The sequence below is a fragment of the Anolis carolinensis genome, chromosome 3 (assembly GCF_035594765.1).
Source record: "Anolis carolinensis isolate JA03-04 chromosome 3, rAnoCar3.1.pri, whole genome shotgun sequence".
NCBI classification, from domain to species: Eukaryota; Metazoa; Chordata; class Lepidosauria; order Squamata; family Dactyloidae; genus Anolis; species Anolis carolinensis.
The window spans coordinates 210,489,846-210,510,799 of NC_085843.1; the positions used below are offsets into that span (position 1 = coordinate 210,489,846).

The window sequence follows — 20,954 nt, forward strand, 5'->3', positions numbered from 1 at the left end:
AATAGTGAATAACATTTCCAAAGAAGACTAGGCGGCATCCTTTGTCTGAAAACATCTTTGGTTATCTTCTAGGGCTGTGTGATCAATGAAAAATGTATTCATTATGAAATTGGGGAGGGGGGTGAATCTTTTTTAGGATGTTTCTGAAATTATGAACCTCAAAACAATAACGAAGTAACACATTTTTCGTTACTTTTTTTGTTAAGTAATTGAGTAAGTGGGGAAACTTCAGGCACTCATTGCTCCTTCATATTTAGAGTTGTCATGATGAAACTTGCTATAATTGTATCACACATTTTTCACTATTTGTCCATCAAATTTCAGAATGTTGCACATGGATTTTTAAAAACAGAGTATTTTTAAAACACTACAAGAGCTATTTACTTGAATTTTATATACAATACACAAGATAACCATGACATCAATCCATCCAAATTTCAGAAAGATTCACACATCCACTGATTTGAGGGGATTTAAAAAAGTTTAGACAAAAACATTTATCCCCAAAAAAGTGGACTCTATAAATCTGGCCTTCTTGGTCTGTTTTGCTGGGCTTTTTGTCTCCCTCCTCCCCATTCTGTTTTCAAGAATTATACAAAATATCCCACTGGAAACTATAAATCATTTTCGTTCAGACTTATTCTGGCTCAAGCCTAATAATCTGGAACCACCAAAACCATTTATCAGGGGCATTTGTAGAAAACTGAAAATTACTTTATTTCATTTTCTTATGAGAAATCAGTGCAAAATCTGTTTTTTTATTATCAGTGCTCACATTTATTTTATTTATTATTTATTTATGGTATTTCTACCTTGTCTTTCTCAACCCCAGAGGGGACTCAAGGTGACTTTACAAATAGGCAACAATTTATACCTTAAAAACAGTGTACAATTCAAATGGACATTAAAAGAGAATGATAAAATACATTGAAACAATTAAAATATTTAAAACAATGCATTCATAATTAATCACGTAATCCACAAGTGTAATCCGGGCCGTTCCAAAAAATCATTGCACATCATTCCATATACATTCCTTAGGTCAATAGTAAATGCTTAATACCTTAAGATAATTATAACAATCTGCAATTACATAGAACTTACTTAATTAACTTGAAGCAGCAAACACCAAAAGTATTTGAATTAATACAGCCAAATAAAAAATACAAAAGATTACAATGCTTGTGTGATTACAAAGGTCTTCATCTGGCATTATAAATAAAATGTAGACATATAGTAAAAGTTTCTGAGGAGGAGATTCTATTCTGTGTTCTATAGCTACATATGACATCATTTTATGACTATCACCATCACTACAAGGAGGAAAGCCTCTAAAGGTGGTCTTAGCATCTTCCAAAATAGGGGAAAATACAATACAGGTATGACAGGTGGCACATAGGTTTTGTTTCTGTTTTTTTTGTTTTGTTTTGTTTTTTGTATCATGACTCATAGACTTTCCATGGCTGGAGAAAGCTAATTTGCTCTGAGACTTGATTCTAGTGGTATTTGGCTTGTGATATTGAAATAAAGTTTTCTATTTCTGATTTGATTGCAACAGTTCTTCATACTATGAAATAACATAATTATGTTCTAGTAAACCACTTTAACTGCAGATTCCAAAAAAATTCTGATCAGGGTAATCTGCTTAGGGAAAATTCTGGATGATTTCAATGATTTCATCATATACTTCTTGACGTGCATCAAGCCCAAAAATAAAATCATAATGCATCCAATGTGGGATTTCTTTGTAGTATATGAGATTCTGAAGAAGAGGCAGTAACTGTTTAGTATCCTTTGGTGTTGCCATTATGTCATGTCCACCACTCCACATTGCAATTGGTACAGCCATTTTTTGAATGTTGTATGCAGGAGGGGCAACCTAAAGAGAAGAGAACAATCAGAAAATGTACACAATACAACACACTATCAAAGGCCCCAGAAGCAATCCATCTTCAAAGGCTTGCTAAAGCAAAATACACTCACATACAGAAGGAGAAGACAAGTTTAGCTTTTCTAGGAAACAAGTTATGCTGAAGGAGAAACATTTCCACTTTCAGTCAAGTAGACCAAGAAGACCAAGAAGATTTTGATTAGATTGCTACTACACTATATACTCATCTATAAGTCTAGCATCTTTTTTGTCAAAAGCTCAAAAAACTTGGGATTGCTTCCCCACAGGTTTATGTGAGTGCTGTGAGTGCTCTTATCAAATAAGAAAACACCCCGTTCTCTGAGTAGAGTGACAAAGGGCAAGAGCTTGGTCTCTCCCAGTAAAATCTACTGGAAGAGGACTGACCCCACTCTACTCTCACTGCCATAGTACTGTTGCTGGCCTGTTGAATGCCTGGGCAAGGAAATGGTGGCAGTGGCCAGGTATGAGGTGACACTGATGCTTTCCCCCTCTCCATGGAATGACACTCATCTTATCTATTGATCATATTAATATCCATAATTTTAAACTTATGATTGATTTATACAGTATATATGGTAATATATTGACTCATTTGCTTGGGATTGCTCTAAAGTAAAGGTAAAGGTTCCTCTTGACATTAAGTCTAGTTGTGTCCGACTCTGGGGGTTGGTGTTCATCTCCATTTCTAAGCTGAAGAGCTGGCATGGAACACCATTACCTTGCTCTAGTTTACACAAAATAACTCAGTGTTTCACATTGCTTTGAACTTCTCTGCCTCTAGTCAAAGCTGAATATGTCTTAAACAGTGATCCCATCTTTCAAAAAAAATTAACTTGGAATGTAATAGTTTTTGCTTTATTCTTGTTTATCTGAAAGATACTTTCTTTTGTTTAAAGAAATCAATTAATAAATCTTTGCTTACCTGACTATATTTCATGATATTCTCAGAACCATAATCAAAAAACTTGAGTACTCCACTTGTCTTTATCTAAAAAGAGAAAGGAAATAAAGGAAATTCTTTAAAAAAAAGATGCTTTGAGTTTTACAAATTGGAGAAGTGAAATAATTTATATTGAAAAACAGATATTTGTTTTATCAGAATATGTATAATTGTGAGATATAATTAATATATTTATATATATGATGCGTGTATAATATAACAGGAATCTTATGAGGACAATATTTAGAAATTCATTTATTTCAGTTTTCCTACTATATCAAAAAGATTTTAGGAAGGCTTACAAGTAACTTTAAAATAACAGGTCAAAAGTTTTAAAAGATAAAAATAGCTACTAACTTAGGACCTCATCATATTAATGAATTTTAGCATCCTAGGATGTTTGGAGGATGCTGGGAGGATGAAGCCTGCTGGATGCCTTTAGACGACACACCGCTACTTCCAGCACAGTTTCATTTTTTCAGCATCCTGGCAATATGTTAGGACGCTTCCCAGAGAACACAAGAGGCTTCCCATGTTCTCATAGGAAAGAATGGGGTGAGTCAGTGAGCCAGGCAGCGATGCTCCACTCTGGGATGGGTAAAAGAGCAATGCAGGGCACGGGGTGATGAGCTCCCACGCTGCCCACCATATTTGCCATGCTGCATGGTGAATCCCCCTACTATTGCCCACATACTGGGCCTCAATATGACGAGGTCCTTATTAAACATAATGTTAAATCAGATTTAAAAGATTAATAAAGTACTAGATCTATGTACATCAGTATTTGAAAGACATTAATTGAGAAGATCAAAGAGATCTTGGCTCAGCCATTAATCAAAATTGAAACTTCAGAAGGAGAGTAGAACTTTAGAGAGCACCTATGAACTAAATGGATCCTCATTGAATTCCTGAGCCATGATTGTCTGTGCCAATGTATTTCCGCTTTCTATGTATGGATCTGAAAGTTGGGCAGTGAAAAAGGCTGACAGAAGGAAAATAAGGAGAGATCACACAACATGTGGATAGATTCCATCAATGAAGCCATATCTCTGAGTTTGAAAAATCTGAGCGTGGTGTTGATAAGCAGGATGATTTTGAGGACATTCTTTCATCTAGTCACCATAAGTCAAGATTGACTTGATGGCATTTAATAATAACAAAAAGTCTTGAACAACTATATTTTCATTTTGACACGTAAAATAAATCAGTATAGGCAATCAGACCTCCAAGGGGAGATCATTCCATGAGGGGGCTGCCATCACTGAGAAGGACTTCTCCATCAGGTACAATGAAAAGTCCTTGCTAATTTCCTGTCACAATTTGCTCCAACACTTACACCATGTACACTCTAACCATTATCTAACTTGTTGCATTACCCTCAGGTCTTCTATAGGCCAATTATAGCTATCAAGGTACTGAATTGGGCACGTAGGAGCAATTGCATTGATAATAATTTCCATCTCTCAATCCCATAATGAGACAATTTCACCTCTACAGAAATCCCATAAAGACTATTTAAAAACAACACAGAAGAGATTATTCTGGAAGAGTTTATGATGTAGACAGCAATTATTTTTTTTTAAAAAAGATTTCCAGTTAGATGTGAACCCAATTTGTTCATTCATTTTTATATTCTAAAACCATGCATTAGTATTAAATTTAAATTTTAAAAAAATCTAAATATCTACCTGTGCCCAGTGTAAGAGATTTTTGATAGATGTGCAACCTGGTAAATGTGATGCAAAGACATCCATGCGACTCTGGTGGAGGAAAAGAGCAGCAATTTTAAGGAAAATTGAGTCTACATAAGTATATTTGTCATGGCCTTTCAAATATGTCTGATTCATTGAAATAAATTACACATACCATGTTCACATTATTTTTGCTAATTCCACCTGCTGAAAAAAGGAGCTTGACACAAATGTTTCTCCAAAACTCCTGGTCACATGTCTTAGCAAGGAATGTCCGTGTGTTATTATGTAGAACACAAAATTCTTTCTTACCAAGGATAGCCTGTAACATATAACCACAATGCTCATGTTAAATATTCAGTGCATTGGCTCCCCTGTTTTTTAGATAAAAGAAATAGAAAGTCACATGACATGGCACACTGAATACATATCATACCACTTCATTTGACCCACTCATGCAGTGAATCAACATGTGAGTAAAGAATGCAGCTTGCTTGCTCCACCCCATTCATGTGTAGACAGAAATCTGGCAGTTGCTACTTCTTGGGCCTCGTGGCATGCTTTGACTCCAGAAATTTATGGAAATGTCCATCTCCCTTTTTATGTTCTGTGAACTGAATCAATATATCCTGTTTTTAAACCCTTCTTCAGTGATGTTCCCCATTGCCATATCCAGCTTTATGCCATGTAAGAGAATTGATTTCATTCACAAATGAAGAAAGATGGGAAACTGCACTTGGGATACCATTACAGTGCCATCAATCATTAATACTAGGTGCCTAGCCTCACAAACTACATGCAATATATAAAACTTTTAGAGATTTAGTACAATGAGGCTAGATTATCATTAGTCCTCTGGATGTTTGTTCTACCACTCTCCAGTCCAACCCAACAAGGTCAATGGTAAGGTAATGTAGAAGTTATAACCCAAATCATCTGGTAGGCCAAGATTCCCTGCATGGGAGTACTTTTCACGGAGTACAAGATCTCATGCTGCTTGTTCTTATGATTAAAAGTGTGCTAGGAATTCAATTTCAAAATGTACATAGTACAGCACAATTCCTGTATTCCCAAAGAATATGTTCCAAAACATCAACTGCTGTTGATAGCAAAGCTTTATGAATTACTTCAATAATTTATTCAAGAGCTTAGAACTCATTAAAATACCACATGATTTGGGATTAAATATAGCAATTTTACACTTTATTTGTGTCTTAGGGCCTCATCAAAAAGGTGAGATGAATCATCCTGCTTCCCCTGGCTTCACCGAGAAAGGAGAGAGACAGCGGGGCAAATCCATCAGCCTCAGTGACGTTTTCCCCATCACATAGGGAAAGCATCACCCACCCAGCGAAACCCTGCGCTGGTTCAATTGGAGCCAGCACACAACACGGGAAACATCACATGTTGTGGGGAAAGCATCCAGTGTCATTTTCACCCTGGATGGAGACAGGGCCTCCACTGGAAGTGACATGATATCTTGGATGGGGTTCCATCCATTAGATGCAGTAGAAGCATCTTAGGATGTTAAATTTCCCCCATCTGACGAGGTCCTTATTTTGACTCACATCTATAAGGTTTCCCTGGGAAAGCATTTTCTTATTGTTAACAAGATGTGCACTTATCTTGTTTTAAACAAGAATCACATTTCCTTCAAACTTCCAGGATCATTACTGTCCTCCAAAGGATGTGTACAACCAATACATATTACTACAATAGATGAGATTGTATTTCAAGGTTTATGATGACTAGTTCTTTCATTGAACATGCAATATTTGATATTTCATATGACATGTGTGACCTATTTCTGCTAGATTGTGTTCTATAAGATGAATTAAATACCAATCAAATATACCTAAATAGAATGGTTTCAAACACATTGTCTTTGAGGGGATTATTCATTAAAAAGCTACACATACCTTTCCTGCATTGTCAGCGAAAAATGCAAGTTTAGTATAAGGAGATTTGCTATGATTCAGGGAAGCTACAGGACCAAATGCAAAAAATATTTTGATTTTCTGTGCCAACTGAGGGATTTCTGAAAATGCAATGAAAGCTGGAAGAAAAGAATATGAATTACATTAGCGTTACAAACACTGTCAGGTCTAGAATTGCTTATAAACAGAGCTCTACAACTGTTTTGGTAACATATGAACAAATATAGGGAGATAAATCCAGATGTTGGTCCCCAAGGGGACACAACAACAATCAAGGGGGCACAACTAGGGATGTGCAATTTCTTGATTTAAAGAAGGGATTCCCTGAAATGCAAAGACAAGAGGCCACTATAACTAGAAATGTAATTCAATAATATAAACCATAAAACAGTAATTTCTATATATGCTGTTGTCATAGAACATTCAATGTACAGCCAAGGATTATATATTTTTTAATGTTTATATATGTTATTGTCATAGAACATTCAATGTACAGCCAGGGATGATAAAGAACGGAATTATTTTTCATATGGAAGAATATGTACTATGCACTCTTTTTAAGTTCTTAGGGTTAGTTTTTTTTGTTCTGAGTTTTACCTAGTATTTGACAGGAATACTTGGAAAATGTATTGCAACAACTGATCCTCTGATGGAATATAAAGTTGTGCTCTATGCGTCATCACTTCATAAATAGGACTGCAATTCTTTTTATTTTTGCTCTGGAAGACTTCTCCTCCCAACCATGATAAAGCCTTTAAAATTAAACAGTTTTTGAAGAAAATATACTGGCAGTCCACGAGTTACAAACATCCAACTTACAAATGACTCATAGGAGTTGTAGTTTAGAGTGGCATCAACAGAGAAGACTAAAGGTTTTATAAAACTATAATTCCCATGATTACAAGGAATTTTTGATATCAGATGGATTGTTTATCGGCATTTCATCTAATAATCTAATTGGGTAGGGTAGTACTTCAATGGTGATTTGATTCCTGGCATTTCCAAGAATTGAGAAAAACCCTTGAAATCTTACAAATCTGCCTCCATATCAGTGTGCAGACCCCTTTGGAAACAGTGGGACCAACAGCCTGATTCAGCATAAGGCAACTTCCTGTGTTTCGTTTGTTTATTATTTATAGAAAGAGGTCATTCCCCAGAGGATGATGATGCTCAATTTAAGGTAATTTCAATGAAGTAAGCTCTAACTATTAAAGTTGTCATGTGCAAACCCTTAAAACACACCATTCCTTACACATTTAAAATGTAGTCCTGATGAATTGCATTTCCACCACTAGTCTATTACCAGATTGGCTCAACAATAATGTGCAAATTCCACAACATACCTATAGTGGAGCCCTGAGAATGGCCAATGTAAAATATTTTTTCTTGTCCAGTTTTAGATAGAATAAAATTTATAATGGCTGACAGGTCATTCATCGCCATTTCATGAAAACTGCAACAAAACAAAAAGAACAGTGATGCATCAGTACTTAGCAGTTACCCTGCTATAGGAATTTGTGATAGATTATTCAAAATATGGCATGTTAACGATGACATTTTAATCATTCATTCAATATTGAAGAATTAAAGCCTGAGGCAGCATCTCAATGAGAGATTTTGGTCCTGTCCACATGCTACCTACCAGAAATTACCTGACAACTAAATGAGCTATCAGAATTTAAAACACAGCTGAGGACTTATCTCTTTCAGCAGGCCTACTCAGTTTTTTTAAACTATGACTTTTAAATCACATTTGATGTTTATTGTGTTTGCATTTTTGTCTCATGTATTTTAATATGTGTATATTTTGATATGTGTTTTTTTTTTGTTGCATTTTAACTATGTTTAAATATGTGATTTCATAGATGCATTTAACTATATTGTGAAGTGCCTCAAGCCGAAAGGAGAGGCATGTAATAAATAACAATTTATTATATTATTATTACTTTCCACTTCCATGTCATATTGGCATTCCTACTGACAGTGTGCACACAATAAATACTGTTGAAGTTTACCAAGTACAGCCACAAGTAGAGCTCTGGGCTTCCTTATACTCATGCCAAACCAAATCCAGTGAACGTTATGATGCCCCTGTGAATTTTCTGGATTAGATGGAAATCATGCAAGATTGTCTTCATTGGTTGTGCAACATAAACTTCAACAAGTACAGTATTTCTCTCATGGAACTTTTGTGCCCATGTACAGTAGTTTATCTTGGACATACTATGCTTTTGTTGTTGTTGACCGACTGTGAATGGGAGACTTTCAAATGACCCTGTTCGCAACAGCCCTGTTCAGGTCCTTCACAGTCACAGCCATTGCTTCCCCATTTAAGTCTATCCATCTGTAATATAGTCTTCCTCTTTACTGACAACCTCATCAGATGGGCCACCAGAATCGCCATGCATCATGGCAAATCTGGTGGTGCCGGGGGGGGGGGGGGGTGTCATCTCTGCATGTCCCACATTGCCTGGCTTCCCCCCTAACTCATTCCATGAGGGGAAGCATCCACCGCCCAACTGGCCTCCATTTTACCAAACATTAATTCCTTTTCTAGTGAGTAGTCTCTTGTCTCATGGTCTGACCTCAGTTTAGACATCCTGGCTTTTAAGGAGAGTCCAGGTCTGATAGAACCCATGTATTTGACTTTTTAACAGTCCATGTATCCACAGAGCTTATTTCAAATGAGTTGATTCTCACCATGATTATATAACCCTAAATGAGGTGAGATGCCATCCTTGTGCAACTCTAAGAAAGTGCAATCAGTTACATAGCAGCATTTATGACAGCATAAAGTCACAATAGATAGTTGTCTTAGCAATAAAACTGACACAACCCTCTTTCCATCAACAAGATCTGTTTGCCCAGGATAACTACGGCGGCAATGAAACCCTAACCATTCTGGCAGAAGGAGAAAGGAGAAAATCAGATATCTTCTGCTCTCTGCCACTCATAATATTATTGTAAAAGAGCTCTTAGTAATACTTGGGGCACATCCAGACAGCCTCATAATCTGGGAAAATTATGTGGAGCAAAATATCCCAGTACCTGACAGCAAGTCCAAACACGGAACTGTCAGTCCCAGCAAATCTTCCCCGGTGTCATGACACATCAGTTTGTAGCAGATTAATTTGCAAGATGGATGTGAGACATCCACTGGATTTTTTTAAAAAAAATTAATTGACTCTCCGAACGCACCTCATAAGCACTGTTGCAAATATCTGAATTTGCATACAAGCATATTTCTTGTCATTATCTCTCCTGACCCTCCTGCTGCCTTTATTTTTCCCCCTCTTTAATCCCATTTTCCTTTGGGGTCATGTTAGTGCCCACTTGTACATTCAAACTCTGTTTAATTTTGTAAACATAAGAACAAAGAGATGCTTGCAGAGAGTTCTCACAGGAATTGCTTTCCAATTGTGCTTCCATCTAGCCACCTGTGTGCCCATGGCTCCATTTGTTTACAGCCCCCATCAGATGTTTTGGGATTATAAAATGTGCACTTGCACCGGATCAGCCCACACCAGGGTATAACAACAAAATCACATGTTTTCCTTGAGTGCAGGGATATAGAGTGATGCCAATATGCATGTTTTCCGGACAAAATTGGATTTTAAGCACACCTTTTTAACACATGTTTTTAGGCCATTAATGCGATCCATCACATATTTTTGGAAACATCATTTAGTACCCCCCCCCCCCCCTCAGCTTTTATGCCAGTTTCTTCTACATTTTAGAGCCTGTTTGGAAGGTCCCTTGGAGACACAGTAATATATTTTCCATAGGACACAAACCTCTCCATCAATTCTCTCTGCCTCTGATTTAACACTGATTTTGCTGTTATCCCAGAGGAGAGGAAGGTTTGAGAAGACCAGTTGATAGGGTTCCTTTTCAAGTAAGATTGACTTTTAAAAAGACATTTTGCAATTTTTAAATAGTTTAAATAGTTAAATAGGTTTGAAAGTGTTATTTCTTTTTAACTGTTTCGTACATACTTTGAAAGTAGTTGTTATACTCCAGAAACTTCATTTATGTGGCTGCCCCAAATTATGTTGGATTGATTGAGACTTAAAGAGATATTCATTGAAAAACTATAGCAAAATGTGCTGCAAGGTGTCCCGCAAAAAAACAACAACTTTTTTTGCAGTTTAATCAATTGTTTCCATGTTGTTTTGATAGAGCTAATTAGGATATGACATTTATAACCCAGGAACAAAAATTGCATTACATAGTGTTATACATGTATTGTATAGAAGCTTTTAATAATGAACAAATATAAGGGCACTCTGGTACCCAGTTCCCAGTCATTAATTCAACTCACCTGAAATCCCAAAACTGCTCTTTATCTATTGAAAAATTCTGGTGTTTTCTACACCATCTGCATCCTCTATTATTTCCCAGCCACACATCAAAGCCTGCATCTGCTAGTACAAAACCCAGGCTGTTGTTGGGCATATTAGCTACCCAGGTCCCACCATTTGTAAGTACACCAGGCATAACTAATACAACAGGCTTTGAAGCTGAAAACAAAGCAAAAAAAATGGTATAAAACAAACTTTCAACAAGGGCAAACAACCATTTGGAATTTTCAGAATTTCAGATTTTAAAGAGAATAGCCTGAAGATGCATAGTGCAGCTTCTAAATAAGAATAGTCTTTGGGCAGGAGTCAATCACCCAACAGAAGAGTGGGACCAAAATATTATGAAGACAATAAATTGTTAGTGGGATGGGGAGATGCATAGTTTTAATTGTATTTTAACATTTGATATTATCCACATTTAAACCTTAATTTGGGAGATAGGCAGAATAAAAAGAAAGTAAATAATAAATAGAAAATTTAATTAAATCTAATAAATGGTATGGATTTGCAGTATTCAAAAATAAAATTGAACATCAAAACACTTCATTTAAAAATAAAATTGTTTTCCTCACCTCCATTTCCTAATTTGTCCTTAATCACATCCCACATTCCATTAATATTTAAAGCATTTCTATTCCACCAATTTACAACAGCTGATTAAAGCGAACTGTTTTGAAAATCAGTAGCTTTAAATAATTTTAATTCCAATTAATGTTTAATGCATTTCAATATTTTAAAGTTTAATAGTTTCAATTACACAAATCATTCAATTGCTTTTTAATTTTTATATTTCTATTTTTGGACATTTACATTTTTATCTGCATTGTTTTCTATGTGTTGTCAGCTGCCTTTGGTACCTACCTATATCAGAGAGAGGCTAGATATAAACTAATAAAATAAAAATAGTAGTTCAAAGATTTCTTCAGCAAAAAAAAAAAATAGAAACAGAAGTAAAATATTTAGAAGGAAAACTAGTATATCAATTGCCTTACATCATTTTTTATTTTTTAAAAAAGCAAAAATGATGAAATACCTGTATTTTCTACTTCCTTTCTGCCGTGTGGAATTCTGTTGATTGGGAGAAAATAGCCATCATCTGTAAGGATTTCATACTCTTCATTAGGGTAGCCTTGGTAATGTATCATTTCACTCTGCAGATAGATACCCCGTCCAATCACAATTGGAAATGTGAGTAAAATCCTCTGTGTGGGGGTATATATGCAGCAAGAGGGGAGTCATCTGAGCAAGACTACTTTTTTTAACCACTGAGGGAAACTTTATAGTTCCACTAAAATATTGGGGGCACAGTGTTGCCTGCTCTCAGGGCCATAGCCAGAAAAAATTCGGGGGGGGGGGGGGGGTTGAAACATTTTTTAGCAAAAGAATAGTTCCATAACACAAAATAAGTTAGAAATCAGGCTCCATCGATAAACTTCAGTGGACACTCATGGGGATTCGGTTAATCAGTTAAAATTCACGAGTAAACCAGGATTTTTAAAACCTGAAAAAAATGGGGTGGGGGGGTGAACCCATAACCTCCCCCCCCCCCCGGCTTGGCTACAGCCCTGCCTGCTCTAAACTATTCTGTTCCCTCCTCAATGATCTCATAGTATTTAAAAATAGTTAGTAGGAACAGGGAAATTACATTTGCCTGGGGAGGAACACACAACTTAAAATAGTGCAACAAAAATGATATCATCACAATTTTTACTGATGTCAGCAGTGATGTCACCAACTTCTGCTCTGTAAATTTGAGAGTTTCCTCTCTGCTATGAAAGAAAACGAAGATTTTATATAGCTCATGGGAAATATTAGCAGAACATTGTTTCTTGTGGAATTATCTGTGGTTCTTCTGTACTCTATATTTGGACTGTGATGAGTTTTTTGTACAGAAAACTGCATACAGTTGGCACTCTGTATCCACAGATTCCATATTCATGGGTTCAATGAGCATAAAAATATTAATCCCAAAAGCCATTCTTGACTTTGCCATTTGATATAGGAGACACTATTTTACTACATCATTGCATATCCTAGGACTTGAGCATCCATGGATTTTGGTATCTGCCGGACCTCTTGGAACTAAATTCCAGCAGATAGCAAGGGCCCGCTGTATATTTATTCACAAAATAATCCCATCTGGCCCGTAGCCAGGATTTTGATTTGTGGGGGAGGGCTGAGATTTTGGTGAGAGATTTGTGAGATTTGTGAAGGGGGGCTGAGTCTGAGTGAGAGAGGATCTACCCTAGCAAACCTTTTGTATCATTATCCCAATATCCCCATGCATATGGGATATATTAAGCATGGTGATCATATCATGATATGAATAAACATAACAGTTTAAATAATACATGTAAGGCCTTCTCGCAGACCATCCTGAGAATTTCGGGGGCAGCTGAAGCCCCTGACCCCCCCCCCCCCCGGCTACATGCCTGAATCCAATATTGATTCTTCACAAAATGTAATGTGTTCTTCTTCTTATATTACAGGGCAATGAATAAAAATAATATTCATCTCACTCCTCTACTCAGAAATGGGAAGTAAGATAGAATTGATGTGATTGCCTCTAGAAATCAAAATCTATGGAATGACTTGAGAAGCATACAGAAACATACACATATATGTATGAATGTAAAAGAAATGTTTATGGATTTCATGCATTACATCATGGTTAGGAAGATAGATTAGCACAGGCAATGTGGAGCACATACTGCAATAGATTTTTTTTTTCCTTCAGATATGAAATAGAAAACAAACTTACAATATTCATGAATGTTTCAGGGTCTAGCTCTGTCCTTTTCCTTAAGGATTGTTCTGATTCCATAAATCCCATGATCATAAAAGATAGCACAATAAATGAAAGCATCTTATCTGTAAAATAACAGTGTAATTAGCAATATTATTACAATTTGTAGCTTTTGCTCATGCCAACTTAAAGACGGTCTCTGCTTTGATTTGTATTTTGAAATTGGTAATTCAAAAAGTGTGCCTCATATACTGACTATAATTTTTTAAAGACTTCTCTTGTGTCCGTTGAATCCAGGAGTGCAATTCCAGCTAGTTGCCTCAGGGCTTAAGGTGCAACAACCTCAACTTCTGAAGCTAAAATGAAAATTCAAGTGGTGTTCACTTTGGCTCTGGAAAGAAAAATCTTTTACCTGCTTTGAACAATTCCAAAGAAATCTAGTTATGGTTAGACTTGGGCCAGATTTAATATCCACGAATACTTCTATGTTAGCAAATTATTGTGATTGTGTTGATTAAGGCCACAACCATAAAAACAACAGTTATTACTAATCATGTCATTAATGCATTACTCATATACAAAGAGTTATCAATTTGTTTTGATCCAATAATAAATTAGGGATTGGTAGAGCCATATAAATTGTTGAATCTGTGATGATAAATCTTCTCCTTCTCTTCCCATTGCTCCTTGGGCTCCTTTTCTCTCCCTTCGGCTTCTCCTTCCTCCCTTCCTTAGGCTGTAAATTGTAATTTTTTATGATTTATAATATTCTTTTAGAGTTTATTGAAAAACCGCAAAACAGCGAATCCGCAAAAAGCGAACTGTGAAGTAGTGAGGGAACACTGTACTGGGTTTTTTTCCTTCCATGGTATCAAGGTTCAAATGAAAGAAGCCAAAAAGACTCCTTCAGACTTCATGGTTGCTGGCATGATGCAGATATAAGGACATTGTCTTAATAATAATAATAATAATAATAATAATAATAATAATAATAATAATAATAATAATCAGTCCCATTATTTAACTCCTGGCCAGCTTTTTATTCATTTCTTTTAGTCCTGGTCCTAAATTGGTCCTAAATTCTGAATAGAAATAAATATATGTATGTACATTTGGGGTTTTTTGTTTGTTTGTTTGTTTGCTTGCTTGAGACTCAAATTACAGAGAATGTAACCAAAGGATAAAAGTGTTCGTGAGAAACAACGGGAAGAGGATATGATACTATTTAAAACAAACTATCTGAAATTTCATGATGTGTCATAAACAGTGCTGCTATTTAAGAGCAAAATCCAAACAAACTCACAGAAACAGGTAAAATAGCCAAAATAAAGAGTCCAGATTCAGAAAAGTCAATTACTAGATCCTAAAAAAAGCAGCAAGATATCTAAAAGTCTGGTCCAGAGACAAAAATACCAAGTTCAAGCAAACAGAGATGCCAAAACTAAAAGTCAAATTACCAGAAGCCATAAGTTCTTGAGTAACAAACCTGGGGCCCTTCCACACAGCCCTATATTCCAGAATATCAAGACAGAAAATCCCACATATCTGCTTTGAACTGGGTTATCTAAGTCCACACTCAGATAATGTAGGTTTTTCTGTCTTGATATTCTGGGATATAGAGCTGTGTGGAAGAACCCCTAGAAAAAGTAGTCAGGTCCCAGGATGAGATGAGACAGTCATTAGATTTAAGCCAAATATTTACATTGTCCACTGCAAAAGAGCCATGGCACTGAAGGCTTTATTTTTGAAGTTTCTCAGCTAATCTCTGAGGGCCCTTCCACACAGCCCTATATCCCAGAATATCAAGGCTGAAAATCCCACAATATCTGCTTTGAACTGGGTTATCTGAGCCCACACTCAGACAATGTGGGGTTTTCTGCCTTGATATTCTTAGATATAGAGCTGTGTGGAAGGGCCCTGAGACCTGTGATATTCTACCCACTCTTTCCAATGTTCTAGACATTTGGGTATGATTTACCCTTTTGCAGTTTGCTTAGATGTTTTAGGACCTTATTCCAGGAGGGCCCCTCCCCCCATTTTTAAACTGTTTTAATCCATTTTAATAGAAAGTGACAGAGCCCATCCCACCTGTCACAATTCATTATGTAATTGTTGAAAACAGGGGAGGGGGAGAGAGAGACGATCAGAAACCGTCTCAGAAGCCTAGGATGTGTTATATTCTAAAGTGCCAAAAATACGTGGGATGGAAGCTGTCAAAATTGCCCACATAGATTCGCATAGGATGACATGGGTACATGGACTGTCCTGTGGGTGGTCTCTACCAGCAGCAAGTCTCTCTGCTGTAATGTGACCACATGATCCATTACGGTATTTTTATAGATTTAAAACTTTAAAAAATCACAGTTTTGTTATACCACTAAATTTCTGTTCCTTTAATGTAATTGTTCGAGTTTCTGATGTTTTCTGCTATAAAAAGGGCGGGGGGAAGGATGGACAATCTACTTGCTTGTGGGATTAGGATGAAGACAGCAATGGGGAAATAAGCAAATTCTGCAGACATGTGATAAATAATAACGGAATTTTTCCATTTCTAATGACTAAATGCCATAATTTCCTGATGCTACCCTCCCCCCCCCCCCCACACACACACACATACCATGATATAAGGTCCCTTGTTTCAGCTTCCTCCAGAGGGGACATGCAATGACTGAAACCAGGCAAGGTAGACTACTGGGAGCTGCTGGCCTTTGTCTCCTCTAGTGGCCCTTCTAGAAACTCCTCGTCTTTTCTATCTGAGCTGGCCATGACATGATGCTAGTAATAAGATCACATTTCTAGCTTGTATAATAATGATGAAAATGAATTCACTTCCTCTAAGGCTCAAGGTAGCTTGCAAAATAAATTCAGATAAAAACATCCACAAAGATATAGGTATAAACACATACTAAACTACATATTAATATGCAATTGAACTTTACATATATATTAAGCCATTTGACCTAAATCCAGTAAAAAAGCAAAATATAAAAATCAGCACACTAATAAAAGGTCTGCCACTGTTGAAAAGTTTTCACTTGTCAACAAGGAGGGAACAACTACGGCCTGAGAAGGGAAAGTGTTTTAGATCCTGGGAGAAACCACCAAGAAAGCTTTCCCTTAAGTTACCATTAAACAACTTGTTTTATCCTGGCTGTCTCCAAACTCCAACCCCAGAAATATGACAATACACTCTTATTCTCTCAATTATTCCTTTGAAGGATTGGGTTATTAGGTCTCTGGGTGATCCCTTAAGTGTCGGCCTATTCACTTTAATTCTTTAATTTTGATGTGCTTGACCTGACACTAATTCAGGTTTGATATAGAGCCAGATAATGTTTTAAATACAGCATATTGACCACTAATATTATATTTCTTTTAGTTCTCCAAAGCACCTCCTCACATCCAAAATTTTGTCTCTTATCAGATCACAACCTTCCCTGTGTCTACTTCAAGTCCCTGATGGTGTCAGTCAAAAACCCTGTCTAGATTCTCTCAGAAAAAAGCTTGACTTTTGATATTCTGTTCTCTTGCAGCCCCATTTCACAGCCTCTCTGAATAATGATTGGCTGCTTTCATGCCAAGTTTTCCTAGTGCCCCTTTCACAATGTCTATGAAAGTGATAAGCCAAAAAAGGGATATTTGAACTTGAGCAAGCTCATATAGAAAGCTATGATCCTTTATGTAGTCGGGACTGAAGCCTGTTTTTACTGCTTCAGGCTCCACTTCTAAAGAAATATGAACTAAAGTCTGTGGTTTGTGTATAATTTCTAACCATATGTTTAAAATTTAGGTTCCCAAGAGCAATACATCAAATCACAGAAGCTTTTCAAGTCAGTGTGGTTTTAACTCTAGTTTGGGGGTGTCAGAAATTTGTTGGTTTGTAGACTTCATAAGTGAAGACTGTTTTCTGTGCCAAATCTTAACTTTATGCAGTTATCACATATATACATTTTTAATTCTTGGTATTTAACAAGTGAGCCAGCAATAGGATAGTGGTATGAGCAATGGATTACAACGCTGGACACCAGAATTCAAATCCCTGCAAAACCATGGAAATTCACTGGGTGACCTCTGGGAAGTTTCACACTCACAGATGCAGGCAGACAATCCCACACAAATCTTCCCTAGAAAAACTCATGATAGGGTTGCATTAGGGCACGAGCGTAAAACTCATTTTCATTGAGGGTTATATCATAGTATCATAGAATCGTAGAGTTGGAAGAGACCTCACGGCCCATCCATTCCAACCCCCTTATATCAGCCTTATGGTTACCCTCAGAGGGCTGTTGAATCCATGGACAGAGAATCCATGGATACAAATGGTCAACCATAATTTGTTTGCATAGTGGTAAGTGCTCTTTAGTTACTACCCAGTTTTGGTCCCCAGATGTCACTGAATGACAACTTCCTTCACTTTTGATTATCCACCATGAGGACTGTGACTACTGGGAATTGCAACCCAACAGCACTTGTAACTCTGAGGTTGGAGAAAGGTTGACAGAGATTTTAAAGTCAGACATCATATCCACAAGCCTTGTATCTAAATTCAAACCCCACTATCCTGACTAAACAGAACAAATTTGCAACCTTTTAGATGTTACTATTTCCAAAATCCTGTCAGCTCTAATCATGATGTCTAGTGATGATAATACAGTAGTTATAGTCAAGCATCTGGAGGGCCACATAAAATGACATGGAGGGCCAGATTTGGACCATGGGCCTTGAGTTTGACACATGTGTCTTAGGGTCTCCATAAATCAAAAACAGCTAGAAGGCACACAGCAAAAACAAATAAAACCATTTGTGTGATTCTCACACACTCAGTTTTTCCGTTAAGATTACTTCCATCATAAATTGGAAGAAATGTATGAATTTTATCACAATGTTTTTAAAACATCATTAAGAAACTATACATTCTTTTCCTATTACAAACCAAGCAAAATTGTTGCTGCACCTTTTTGTTAAGGGTCCACAGAATGCACAAGAAAATCTTACCGTCTGTTCGATGTTCCGTGCCGTCCGATATATGTTTCAGATATCTGAAGGGTGAAGACAATGATAGCTACCTTGTATCTGAGAATAAGTAAGAGGTTAACATTTGATTTCATCATAGCACTTCCCCAAGCATGCTTTCCAATCACCAGCTGTATCATTTCACTGTTTTGATTTACATATACAATGCGTGATAGAAGTAAATAGTTATTACAGCATTCATTATCTTCTGTGTCTTTAAAGTTGCAATTAGCACACACAGAGACTATGTTTAGGAACCCACCCTTCCTCCATATAGTCTTTAGTGGTATACAAGGCAGTGGCAGATATTCCAAGAAATTTTGAAGTGACAGATTTGCTGACTCTCCCATACCACCATGTCTTTTTTCTTTGCATAGACAGGATAGGAAACACTAGGACTTTCTCTTTTCTATTTCTCAACTTTTTAAAATCTCCTTTGCTTCAAAACACTGTACACCTGCTTTTCTATCCTTCTGCTTTAGATTACAAAAGAAATGTTCTATTTTTTCTCTTTTCTTTTTAACATCACAGAAACCTCTTTTGTATTAGATAACAATGGAAGAAGACAAATATGTAAGATGTTTAAAATGCCTCTGTTCTGTATCCACCTTTGCACCTTTCCCCACGCATCATATCTTTGCAATAAAAATTACATGGATGTAGATATAATAGCTTGTGGACCCGGTGGTGCCCGGGTTATTAGAAGAAGGCATTGTTTGTTTTGGGATGTTAGGTAATATCACTAAAGTTTGGTCCAAATCTGACAGTTTTAAAAGAGGACAGTGCACCTGCACTTTAGAAAGCCATGCAGGAGAGGAAATATTAACAGATATAACTTGGCATGGAATGCATCGAGTGGATAAGTGTTTCCTTATTAAGAAGAGGTGTGGGAGAAATCATTAGTATATATAAAATGTTTTGAAGTGTGATACTAAATGAGGGAATGATCATGACGATGTTGGAGAAGCTAATATGACCACAAAATAATTGTTTGCACAGTCATAAACTCTATTAAAAACAAGAACTACAAAGAGAAGATACAGGACATTATTCAACATGTGATTTCCTCTGACCCAGCTCAGATGCAAATTTGCTGAAATAATGATCTTCCTCGTGAATATCAAGAACAGACAAGCATCTCGAGTTCTGAGGATTACCTGGGAAGGAATCCCACTGGAGCATTGCAGCACACCAAAATACTTGTGAGTTACCCTGGATCGTGCCCTGACTTACAAGAAGCACTGCTTGACTATCAAGCAAAAGGTGGGCACTAGAAATAACATTGTACAAAAGCTGGCTGGCACAACCTGGGAATCACAACCAGACACAGTGAAGACATCTGCTCTTGTGCTTTGCTACTCTGCTGCTGAAGTGTGGAATGCCCAGTGTGGAATGTATCTCACCACATTAAAACAGTGGATGTGACTCTTAATGAGACATATCACATTATCACAGGATGTCTACACCTCACACTACTGGAAAAATTATACTGTTTAGCCAGCATTGCACCACCTGACATCCATCGGGAAGCAGCAGCCAGAAATGAAAGGACCAAGGCATTCACATCTCCAGCTCATCCCCTGTTCGGGTATCAGCCAGCATGCCAGCGTCTTAAATCAAGAAATAGTTTTCTAAGATCTACAGAGGTACTCACAGGAACTCTTCAACAAGCGAGAGTCCAAAAGTGGCAGGCTAAAACCCGGAACCACAATTAGTGGCTGATGTCAGATGAGAGACTCCCTCCTAGCACACAAAAGACCGGGTGACTTGGAAGGCACTGAACAGACTGTTCTCTGGCACCACGAGATGCAGAGCCAACCTTAAGAAATGAGGTTACAAAGTGGAGTCCATGTCATGCGAGTGTGGAGAAGAACAAACCACAGACCACCACAGCCCTGCCACATGCATAATGGAGAACCTTCCTACAGCAATACCAGAGGCACTCCAAGTAGCCAGCTACTAGTCAAAGGACATTTAGTATAATGCCTTGTTGTTGTTGTTGTTGTTGTTGTGTTCTTTTTAACTTTGTGTTTTCAAATACATTAGAACTTGAACCCTCGTTTTGCTTCTGACACGATTAATAAATAAATAGGTTTTTTTTTTGAAGTGACACGTCTGAAATTCTCTCCAGTGGAATATGCCCTCCAGCCGAAAACGTACTAATACAGAAAGACTGTAATTCTAATTAGGGATTAAGATTGTTTAGATTAAAATAATATGGGAAGACTATACCACTACAGTAACAGCACATTCGAACTAAAGGATATAAGATATGCTAACTAAAACATTTTTTAAAAAAAATTCATTGAACCCAGGAAATAGACAAGCATGTTTGATAATATAAATGACACCTT

At 36.9% G+C, this 20,954-nt stretch overlaps 1 protein-coding gene across 1 annotated transcript; it reads right to left on the bottom strand.

Annotated features, from left to right (window-relative positions):
• Positions 1-753: 753 nt before the first annotated feature.
• Positions 754-18,662, bottom strand: LOC100554438 (lipase member M). Its single transcript, XM_016995710.2, has 10 exons — positions 18,583-18,662; positions 13,603-13,712; positions 11,875-11,992; positions 10,802-11,000; positions 7,824-7,933; positions 6,463-6,599; positions 4,719-4,865; positions 4,541-4,612; positions 2,835-2,900; positions 754-1,879 (listed from the first exon to the last, which is right to left on the bottom strand). Exons 2-10 carry the CDS (start codon positions 13,705-13,707, stop codon positions 1,646-1,648), a joined length of 1,188 nt encoding a protein of 395 aa, XP_016851199.2. The 5' UTR covers positions 13,708-13,712; positions 18,583-18,662; the 3' UTR covers positions 754-1,645.
• Positions 18,663-20,954: the final 2,292 nt, after the last annotated feature.

What these genes read in the sequence shown, in the direction of transcription:
- LOC100554438 (XM_016995710.2), bottom strand. Translation starts at nt 13,707, where the DNA reads ATGCTTTCATTTATTGTGCTATCTTTTATGATCATGGGATTTATGGAA. An exon ending in GAGCAGTTTTGGGATTTCAG is followed by an intron (nt 7,934 to 10,801) that starts GTGAGTTGAATT and finishes GTTTTGTTGCAG; the next exon opens with TTTTCATGAAATGGCGATGA. An exon ending in TCGCTGACAATGCAGGAAAG is followed by an intron (nt 4,866 to 6,462) that starts GTATGTGTAGCT and finishes TATATGTTACAG; the next exon opens with GCTATCCTTGGTAAGAAAGA.